General features: G+C 37.3%; 1 protein-coding gene across 2 annotated transcripts in view; it reads left to right on the top strand.

Annotated features, from left to right (window-relative positions):
- Positions 1 to 9084, top strand: part of UTP20 (UTP20 small subunit processome component) — a 98129-nt gene extending 89045 nt beyond the window's left edge. For both annotated transcript variants that reach the window (XM_025881225.2, XM_073900414.1), the window contains exons 53-62: positions 151 to 220; positions 342 to 524; positions 1225 to 1356; positions 1889 to 2021; positions 3307 to 3494; positions 4234 to 4305; positions 6234 to 6533; positions 6750 to 6876; positions 8311 to 8456; positions 8756 to 9084. In XM_025881225.2, coding sequence (XP_025737010.1) covers positions 151 to 220; positions 342 to 524; positions 1225 to 1356; positions 1889 to 2021; positions 3307 to 3494; positions 4234 to 4305; positions 6234 to 6533; positions 6750 to 6876; positions 8311 to 8456; positions 8756 to 8911 — 1507 coding nt within the window. In that variant the 3' untranslated portion in view covers positions 8912 to 9084. The remainder of the gene's footprint in view (positions 1 to 150; positions 221 to 341; positions 525 to 1224; positions 1357 to 1888; positions 2022 to 3306; positions 3495 to 4233; positions 4306 to 6233; positions 6534 to 6749; positions 6877 to 8310; positions 8457 to 8755) is intronic.
- The last annotated feature ends 1905 nt before the right edge of the window (positions 9085 to 10989 follow it).

Genomic DNA, 10989 nt, shown 5'->3' with positions numbered 1-10989 from the left:
CCTGGGATCATGACCTGAGCTGAAGGCAGACGCTTAATGACTGAGCCGCCCAGGTGCCCCGAAACAAACACCTTAAAACAATGTTTAAAATTTTTTTAAAAAATTGGTAAATTTAAAAGATACTAACAAGTCTATCTAATCTTGCCCTAGTTACGAACATGAGACTGGGAGAGAGTCTGCGCTGGAAATGATCTCCTATCTCTTTGACACATTCCCTCAGGTACCTTGAATCACAAACTGTAGCTGTGTTCCCCTTGATCCCTGGGAGCCACAATCCTCCCATATGGGCACCTGTGAGAATTCCAGTCTGAGTGTGCTCATAACTGCCTGTTTTCTTTTAGGGACTGCTCCATGAGAACTGCGGAATGTTCTTTATTCCTCTTTGTCTAATGATGGTGAATGATGACTCTGCCATGTGTAAAAAGATGGCATCCATGACAATCAAATCTTTACTCAGTAAAATCAACCTTGAGAAAAAAGATTGGCTCTTTGAAATGGTTACCACCTGGTTTGGAGCAAAAAAGGTTAGGGTTGCTTTTAGTCATATTTCAATGAAAAGTCTATTTTTGGTGTTCACTTTAAGTAAGAATACATATGTAGTCCCACTACATGATTGTCAGCCAATTACACTACTACATGAATGTATCACTTATGTGCTTAACCATTGAGTATCTTTGTTTTCAGTTTTGCTTATTCAGCTAATGAAATGTAATTTTTGTCAATGATTGTATCTCATTGCTGACTCTACCACCATCATCAGTGGCCTGTGTTTGTGGAATATAAACAACATATGTCATAATATTGGCTTTAAGTATTAAAGTCAGAATGGGGAATGGGGGTACTGTATGAATATTTCCATTTTTTAATTAAAATTTTTTTATTATTGAAGTAGAATTGACAAATATTACATTAGCTTCAAGTATACAACATTGATTTGACCATTCTGTATATTATTTGGTACTCACCATGATTTTTTTTTTAATTTGCAATGGAAAAAAGTATTAATGGATAATGATGAGTTCCATTTTTTTTTTTTAATGTTATTCTTGGGTATGAAGATTTCTCCATATTTTTCATGTTAGCCACCAAAGGTCCATATTCTGTTGACTTCTGGCATCATAAAGAAATACTGAGGATAGAGTCATGCCCACCTTCATTTTATGATTTTGGAAATGGCCTCCCAAGTTGTGTTAACATTGTCTTCTGATGGTTTATTTTTGGTAGAGCTTAAATAGACAACTGGCTGCCCTCATCTGTGGCTTGTTTGTGGAAAGTGAAGGAGTCTCTTTTGAGAGAAGACTTGGAACTGTTCTTCCTGTGATTGAAAAGGAAATTGATCCCGAAAACTTTAAAGATGTAAGTAATTTGCCAGAGAATAAAACTTTTGCTAATTTTTGTAGTTTTATACGTAAGGTGGCTTAGCTAATAGATTAAATAGTATTTGTGTTCAAAAAATGTTTATTAATGAAAGCAAGAATTTAGTGTAGTTGGAAAAAAAAAAAGAATTGTGTAGTTGGATCTTTTTTTTTTTTAATGAGGTTTTAAAGTCAGTTATCTTCCATAGTATATGAAGATAGAAATTTCTCCAGCAGGTGATTTCACCAGCCTACCACCACCTACTCTGGACATTTAGCAACATCTGGAGACATTTTTTTGTTTGTCACAAGTGGAGGGTGGAGGGTGCTGCTAGCACCTAGTGGGCAGAGGCCAGGATCGCTGTAGTTCATTCTACGGTGCACACAGCAGCTCCCCACAAGAGAGAATTATCTGACCCAAAATGTCAGTTGAGATTTTGAGAAACCCTGGTACAGATTTACATGCTGGAGTAAAAACATCCATCAGAGACTTTGAAATTGTCTTAATTGATTTACATCCATCCTGTTTTTAGATCATGGAAGAGACTGAAGAAAAAGCTGCAGATCGCCTTCTGTTTAGTTTTCTTACACTGATTAGTAAACTCATCAAGGAATGTAATATTATTCAGTTTACCAAGCCCTCTGAGACGTTGAATAAAATCTGGAGTAAGTGTTTCCTTTTTATTTAAATCTAAAAACAAACACATTAGTTGTAAAAGAATTACTGAAAACAGATTTGGGAAATTAGAATATGAACACTTTGAAAGTATATAATGTCTGGGAAAAAGTCCATGAGAAAAAGATTTAAAAGGCCCTTTCAAACTGATTACAGTGAAAACATTTCTTTCTAAGAAAAGTACTATGTATTTATGATTTCACAAGTAATACATTTCATTATCTTGTTTGTTACCTAAATAAGAATATCATTATACCATAACACATTCAGTAGATGGGTTTTTAAAATAGCTATAAATAGTCCACCATGCAAATGTGCCATGATTTAGTAAACCATTTAATTTCTATGGGACATTTATTATATATCACTCTTTAAATGAAAAATAAGATCCTAGAATTTTTAATTTAACATATTCAATTTTGATTAGTCTGTAGGAAATAGACATTGAAGTGAAAGCTTTAAGTACAGTTACTATATGGCCCACTCTGGTATGACTTCACTGAGGCATGGCCAGATTGTTACAAAATAATATACACAGAGAACAAAAGTAAAACCCTGTTAATGAAATAAAGTAGCATAGACTAAAACTCAGATATGACTTGGTTCATCCAGAATTTTAATCCTGTTCCCTAAAACCCACAAGACTTTTCAGAGTGGCCAGGTAACATAGGAGTATAAGCTTTGGGGCCAGATGAAGCTGGGGCCCGGGCCTGGTTTTGCCTATTACAGTTTGGCACTTCAGCTAGCCTGTCTGAAACCTTTCCTCATCTGTAAAATGGAACTGACAATTCTAATGTCACAGAACTGTTGTGAGGTCTAAACAAGATAATACATGTAACACACTTAGCCCTGTGCCTGGCACACAGAAAGCCTCAAGAAATGATAACTTTCCACTGATTTCAAGAATTATTAGAAACAAATGTGTGCCTATATATATTACTTATATTACTTAATTTAGAAATTGTTAAGTGTTACAGCCACCTTATCTCCCTTGAACCTGAAACTAATTCCAATGGAACTGGTCAGTTTCTAGGCTTACTCCTACCTCTTTTGTCATTCACCATGTTAGGAGTTGGTTTTCTAGTTGTTTCCAGTGTTTCACCACCTCACTTCTCCCTAGCTCCTTGAGAGTTTCTGGGAAGCGGGGACTATTTTGTCCCTTTTTGGTTCCTAAATCCAAGCACATAATAGATAATGAATGCATACACTAATCATATTTACCACCAAAGAGTCAGGAAAGTTGAGACATCTGAAAATGCATTTTGGTTCCCTTAGGTTATGTGCACTGTCACCTGAGACATCCACACAGCTGGGTGTGGCTCACTGCAGCCCAGATTTTTGGATTACTCTTTGCCTCTTGCCAACCAGAGGAACTTATTAGAAGACAGAAGGCCAAAAAAACTAAAAAGAAACTCTCAGTACCTGTAGCAATAAGGTTCCTAACAAATGACCTTGAACAAAAGGTAAGATTTCCCTAAAACCTTTTTTTCTTTGTGATCTTCATTCTGCTTCGTGTAACTATCTTGGGGTTGGCCCTAGGGAGAAATTCTTAACAGCTGACTTTGTTGCACATGTGATTCTATAGGAGTAGTGGGAACTAGAGAAGGGTCAACCTCAAGGCCAGGGTTTTCCAAAATAATTTATATCAGTCTAGTCAGACTTTTGCTTATTTAGCAAATTCATCCTCTATTCAAATTCCTTTTTTTTTAACCACCCTCAAATTCTTTATCAACATTGGAAAATACTTTTTTAAATGATATCAATACTGTCAATCCTGCCTCCTAAATGAGATCATGTTCATGAAAATATTAGAGATCATGTTATATCCATCTCTGATTTCCTAGGGCCTAAAACAATGCATGACTCATAGTGGGAACTCCATAAATACTGAATGAGTAGAAAATGGAAGGGAAGGAAAGAAGGAAGATATTGGAATGTTGTCAAGTTTTCTACTAATAATCTGAGGGAGTATATTGCCCCAGAGCTTGAAAGTATCCCATTTTTTTGGGCTGAAGTGCTTGGGGCAGGTAGAAGGCATGACACAATTTCTGGTCACGGACCTTCCCTCTCCAGACCTATACAAGTCATTCAGAGCAAAATCTAGCACCTCAGTTGTTCTATTACAGTTAGTTACTTGGAGTTTTTAAAAACAATAAGAAATATCCTGCATTGTGTCTGCCAATGTCCATTTTCTTTTCACAGATGAAAAGTATCTCCCTAGCCTCTTGCCATCAATTGCATTCCAAATTCTTAGATCAGTCCCTAGGAGAGCAGGTAAGTATTGCCATCCTTCTGGTTTAATAGTAGGGATCTAGTGCACCAAGTCTAGGAATAGGCTTACATTTGGTATTTGTGTGTGTTCTCCTATTTTAATGCTTGGGGAATTAAATATAGACATACATGGAAATATATGTTCAGTTATAACATAAATCTAATCAGCTGTGGGATCCATCTTGGGGATGGATCCATTAAAAATTCCAATTTAAAATTCCCAATAAAGATGATGCAGTGGGAGGTTATTTATCTTTTCATGTTTAATTTTAAGATCTATTCCACATTGTGACCAAAGCTTTGAAGGGCATTAGTTGGTTGACTGGATTGTGATTGTTCTACAATAAACTGTATTACTGAATTTCCTTCCCTTACCCCTGGAAGCTGAAGAGAAAGTAATAACGGTCATGTTACAGTGTGGTCTGAGAATTGTCTATCCTTAACAGAAGGCAGATAAGTCACTAAAAAGTTTTATGGATTTTCATATTATAAAATGTTAACTGTAAGTAAAATGTAAATAGGGAAGCATTTATAAATATGCAGCAAATGTCAATTACTTTTGAACAGGGTCTACTGTTCCTTTATTTTTTACCTCCTTTGGTAAAGCCATATTGGGTTGGTAGATGATGACACAGATGTGTTATCTGGATATGAGCAAGGCACTGGATCATGACTCTTGTCATTAGGGACAAGATAGAGCAGCAATGTAGATTAAGTTATGGGACAACTGGAAACTGAATGCTGTATCCAAAGAGTGATCTCAAGTAGCATGCCATTAACCCAGATACTTCCATCCCATTTTCATGAAAATATAGCATGCTTCATTATATGGCAGGGCCAGAGAAAGAATGGAAAGCTATTAGGTGGATAGCAAAGTGAGACCAGAGAAATCCTGCCAGGGTAGTAGCAGGTGGGGTCTCCCACATTATCAGTCTGAACGGAGGTTGACAGATACAACCATAGAAACTTGGGACAGGAAGGGATTTACTAGTACTGACCCAGGATGAAAGAAATTATAGAATTTAGTTCACTGTAATCTTAGGGTGAAGTGGCTGCCACAAGGGGAAAAGGCCTCCAAAACTGGGACTATCTTCAGGAAGGCCAACGTTCCAGAAGAAGGAAATTAGAATCTTGGCATGAATTCTTGATGGCCAGGCTAGCCTAGGACAGTGTATACAATTCTGAGTCCTTCATTTGGGGGAAACTTTTGGCACATAGCACCTCTAATAGAGCATCCAGGAAGGTAAAGAAACCCAAAACCAACTTGGCGTCCTCCTTCACATAATTAGTGTGAAACATCTATGTCCGAGATTTCATGGATGTCAGAGTTAGGGACTCAATATATGGGTCCATTATTATAAGTCTAAAATTGGTCCCTGGGCTGTTTAACTGGATGAAATGGGATTTGAGGAGAAAGAGCTCAGTGCTTTAGAACTTAGGCTTGCATTCTAAAGACTTAAATCCTGGCTGACCACTTTCTTTGTCTTTGGGTGAGTCATTTAATAATTCTGAGCCTTGCTTTTCTCTCCTGATAATAGTACCTAATAGTGATATTTTAGAGTTGAATTAGAATTGCTGTGTATAAAGTCATTGCTCAAGAAATGGAAGCTTATTTGTATGAAGAGATTTAATGGAGGAGGAATGAAAGCTCTCTTAAAAATGTAAATGGATAGTCTGGAATGAAATCGTTTCCTTAGTATTCTTTGTGACCTTGGAGGGTAGAACTAGGCCAAGTAGATGAGTTACATGAAAATGGGTTTGGATACACTATAAAGTAGAGCTGAAGATTATCAAAATATGGAACAGTCCTCAGTTTAATAGTACAATGCCCAGTGATTTTTTTTTCTAAGTGTAGAATACCTATTTTACTAAGCTGTATTTATTTCAAAATCAAAGTCCCAATTCCTCCCTTTCTCTCGCCCCCCCTTAAGGTTGTTAAGAATTTGTTATTTGTAGCCAAAGTCTTGTATTTACTGGAACCTGAATCTGAGGATAAGCAAGGGAAGATAAAAGAAGACATGGAAGAAGAAGAAGCTTTAGGAGATGGTGTGGCCAGAGGGGAAGTGAAAGAACACAAGTCCTGTGCAGATGTGAAGATGGACCCTGACAAAGAAGAGAACGAGGAGGCAAAGGAAGAACACAGCAAGCCAGCCACGCTGCTGTGGCTGATCCAGAAGTTGTCCCGGATCGCAAAACTGGAGGCTGCCTATTCACCTAGAAACCCCTTAAAGGTGTGATGAATGTATAGAATGAAAGTAGTCACTTAAAAAAATACATTAAAAAAGCATTTTAGTGGTACTAGTAATCCTCCCAAGTCTCTAGAAGTTTTTAACCCAAAACTGCAGCAGTAATATCTGCCCCAAAAGAGACCTTGTTTTCTAAGTTAACTGTTTGTAGGATTGCAAGAGAAACACTTCAAACGAACAATGAATGATCTGTACTTTCAGAGATCGTGCATCTTTAAGTTTCTCGGAGCTGTAGCATTGGATCTTGGAATAGACAAGGTGAAGCCGTATCTCCCAGTGATCATAGCTCCTTTGTTCCGAGAAATGAACAGCACCTACTCGGACCAGGGTAACTGCAGCCTGTCTTCTGAATCTTCACTTCTTTCCTGAATGCTTCCTTCTTCCTTTCTGTCCTCCCTCCCTCCCTGCCAGAGTTTAAGAAAACGTGCTAGGGATCAAAACAATTAGTAGCAAACAAATAAGGCATATTTGTTATACTTGACTGCCTTCTTTGTGTTTTCTTGTGTCGAAGAGTGAATGTTTCTCTCCTAAAAGATGTTTTACTCCTAAGCATAGGTTAAATATGCAAAGAAATCCATAACTTGAGGTGGTTCTAAACCTCATGGTGCTATGGACAATAATGAATGATATTCTCTTATTGTTAATTATAAGGCTAAAGTGTGAAAAAAAATTTTTTTTTATTTGAGAGAGAGAGCACAAGCAGGGAGGAGGGGCAGAGGGAGAAGCAGACTCCCTGCTGAGCAAGGAGCCCAATTTGCGGCTCCATCCCAGGACCCTGAGATCATGACCTGAGTCAAAAGCAGACACTTAAGGCAGAAGCTTAACCTACTGAGCCACTCACGTGCCCTAAAAGTGTGAAGTACTTTTAAAATATTTTTACTTTTCCTATTTTTCATTTTTCTTGCCTGGGCATTTAGTACATTTCCCTCACTGATCCTAAGCAGTCTCTTTTGATAATAGGAAAAGAAGGAATTGGGAGTTGGAAAGAGAGGAGGTAAAGTGGATTATTAAGTTTTAGAATAAAATAAAGTGAATGTCAAAGTAGGAACTATTCTTAGTCTTACAACCTTGAGAAAGTTTCCTTCCTCTCAGAGGAAAAGCAATGGTCAAGGTCAGGTCTGCTTTGGTTCTCATCACCCAGCATTTATTGAGCCCCTAATATTTGCCAGGCACTGGGGAGGGGGTTCAGTGGTAGAAAAGACCCTACTACTCCCCATCTTCAAGAAATTTGTAACCCAGAACAGCTCCTGAAATTGAATACAAAAACCTGTGGGTTATTTGCATTTGGGAGATAGAAGGCAGGGAAGGGTGGGGAAGCAAAGACTTTTGTCAGCTTCTCAGAGTCTTTGATCCCCCCCCTGAAAAAAGGTTATGGCCATGGCCAGAGCTAAACATTTATGACCCATGAATTAGAGAGGGCCTAGAGACACACTTACCTTTCCCCTGTCTGCACAGAGTTGAGCAGGTTAATAAAGCAACCCAAAATGTTTCTGTCAGGTTCTCAAATTAGTGTCTTCTGAGCCAGGATTCCAAAAGAAAGTGGGCTCCTTGGTGCATCCCAGAGGAGTGGTGGCTGGAGTGTCATGCCCAACACTTCCGTTCTCCCATCTCAGAAACGTAAAGGCTGGATTTAGATCAGTGTTTAATGTTCAAGTAATAAGTGATAATGCCGTAGGAGTTTATATTTTGCATGTTGTTAATTTTATAGATGTTCAAATGTGTCCTTTCCTACATGACTAATTATTACTCTGTGTGTGATTAGATCCTATGCTGAAGAATCTATCCCTGGAAATCATAGAATTACTCAAAAAGCTGGTTGGACTTGAGAGCTTCTCCTTAGCCTTTGCCTCAGTACAGAAACAGGCTAATGAGAAAAGGGCACTCCGGAAAAAGAGGAAGGCTTTAGAGGTACGTTTGCTGTTTGAAAATATGGTGTGTACGTTTGCTGTTTGAAAATACGGTGTGTTCATTAGACTTAATATTTTTAATCAGGGGTGTGTGCATGTGTCACACTTACTCAGGGAGGAAAGAGGAACGGTTGTGTTTGAGAAGTGGCGACTTTACAGCTGGGGCTCCAGATTCTTTTTAATGGGAATGTGTTGCATGTGTGAGATTTAAAGGTGAACAAAATGGCCCATTTCTGCATTTGATTTTTATTGGTTTAGCATTTACTTTAAAAGTAATATAAAATTTCTGTCTTTTTCAAGTTCGTAACTAATCCTGATATTGCTGCCAAGAAAAAGCTGAAGAAACACAAAAATAAAAGTGAAGCAAAGAAGAGAAAGATAGAGTTCCTGCGTCCAGGCTATAAGACCAAGAGACAAAAGAGCCACAGCCTGAAAGATTTAGCAATAGTGGAGTAATATGCTCCCTCTGCTGATAAAGTATCACAATTTACCCCAAAGCATGAACTTCTCCATGTATCTGCTGGTCTGAAATCACAGCAGGTTTTATTATTTAAGTTAAACTGGCACAGATTGTATATTACACAGTTTAATCATGCTTATATTTTTTAAATTAAAACATTTTCATAATACTACTGTATCTTCACTGTCTAAAAAACATGACACTAGTGATAATGTTTTTTTTTAAGTCATATTTTAAAATAGCAAGACAATGTAGAAGTTAGGAATAAAACAAGTGATATGCAATACTTTTATGGAGAAAATTATAAAACTTTATCAAAAGTCATTAAAAGAAATCTGCACAAATGAAGAAATAACCATGTTCATGAACAGCAAGACTTAGTATCATAAGATACTAGTTCTTCCCAAACTGGATCCCATTGGTTAAAGGCATATCTGTGTAAAATCCCAAGAGTTCTTCATATTATCCTAACAAACTGATTCTAAAATTTATATGGAAGATAAGCTGAAAAGGGTGAGTTTTCCCTGTCAGATATCAAAAGTAAGTCACAAGAAGTGCTCTCCATAGTGAACATGTAATAAATTCTACATGAAAATTAAAAATTTCTGCTTGTGCGGACACAACCGGGATATGGTATGTAGCATATATGGATAATGAATGCAGTAGTACCCAGGTTACATAATGAATAATTATGAATCAACAAAGACAATCCAGTAGAAAAAGTGTCACTGCAGAGAAGAAAAAGAAATGGCCCTTAAACATTAATACTTGATGTGGCTATCCTAGTTCCTAAACATTCAAGTACTTATGTACTAGTTGGTAAGTAGTCACTGCCTTGGGACACACAAGTGCCACCTTGGCTATGTGAGTCCCTAGATTCCCTATCTCCCCACACCAAAAATTACAGGATTAACACCTGGACTAGTAGGGGTCTTCCTACATCAGCTATGTCTGGTTATTTAATACTTTGAATCACTCCTATATTCAACCTCAATAATTACAAAAATGCAAATTAACATCAGAATGAAATTCCATTTTGAACCCTTTAGTTTGATAAGGTTGACAATGCCAAGTGTTGGCAAGCTTGGCGAAGCAAAGGGAACTCTTATAAACCACTTTGGAAAACAATGTGGTATTATCTTGTTTACCTATACGGTATCTTTGTCTCAATCTACACGTGATGTGGAAGCAATATTCTTTAGTGCTCAATATATTGGGGAGGCGGGAAGAATCCATCCTATGTGCCAGATACTTTGCTAACATTTTGTTTAGTCCTCATAGTATTCCTGAGAGCCGCCTAAAATTGGTTCTTATTTAACTGATAAACTGAGACTCAGGTTAGGTAATTTACCTAAGGGTAACAGAGGTTGCAGGTGGCATAAGTAGGATTCACACCCAGGACTGAAAGCCTATGCTTTTTATAATTTCTAATTATGGAGTCAGAATATAGCATATGGCATAGAAATCAAATGTTCAAACATTCTTGAACTTCAGCATCTGTGTTTTGATGTAGTTTGTCTCAAACAGGAGTTCTCACACTTCCAAGGGGTTTGTAATGTGCCAAAAGCATAAACATGGGGCATCACAGAAGGCTGACTGCAATTAATTCTAAGTGATTTAAAGTGCATGTACAGCTTTTATAAAAATTTTTAAAATAAAAAAATCAGAAGTTAACACTAAGACAAAAATCAGAAAGAACAAATATCTCAGGGATATTGAGCACAATTTAGTAAATATTTATTCAGTGCCTACTGTATGCCAAGTGCACCACACTAGATGCAAGGGATACTAACAATAAGATATGGTCCCTTCTCTCAAGGAGCTTACCTTTCTACAACTCAGCACTTATCTCAAATATTCTAATAGCAAAATTCCACCACTCTTTTTAAATGTTAACACATGACACAGCATAATTACCAACCAGAGTTATAAAACAATATTAGAGCTAAAAGAAGCCTTTGATATGATTTGTCCACGTCTCTCGTTTTATGGAAAACAAACGAACTGAAGGAATGGCCATTTATGCCTAGAACTCATGTGTTCAGATTTTAAGTTTGGTGCTTTTCCCATTTTC

This window comes from Callorhinus ursinus, unplaced genomic scaffold, assembly GCF_003265705.2.
Source record: "Callorhinus ursinus isolate GAN/ISIS: 27379988/994484 unplaced genomic scaffold, GSC_fseal_2.0 scaffold14, whole genome shotgun sequence".
NCBI classification, from domain to species: domain Eukaryota; kingdom Metazoa; phylum Chordata; class Mammalia; order Carnivora; family Otariidae; genus Callorhinus; species Callorhinus ursinus.
This window is presented reverse-complemented; position numbering and strand designations above follow the sequence as displayed.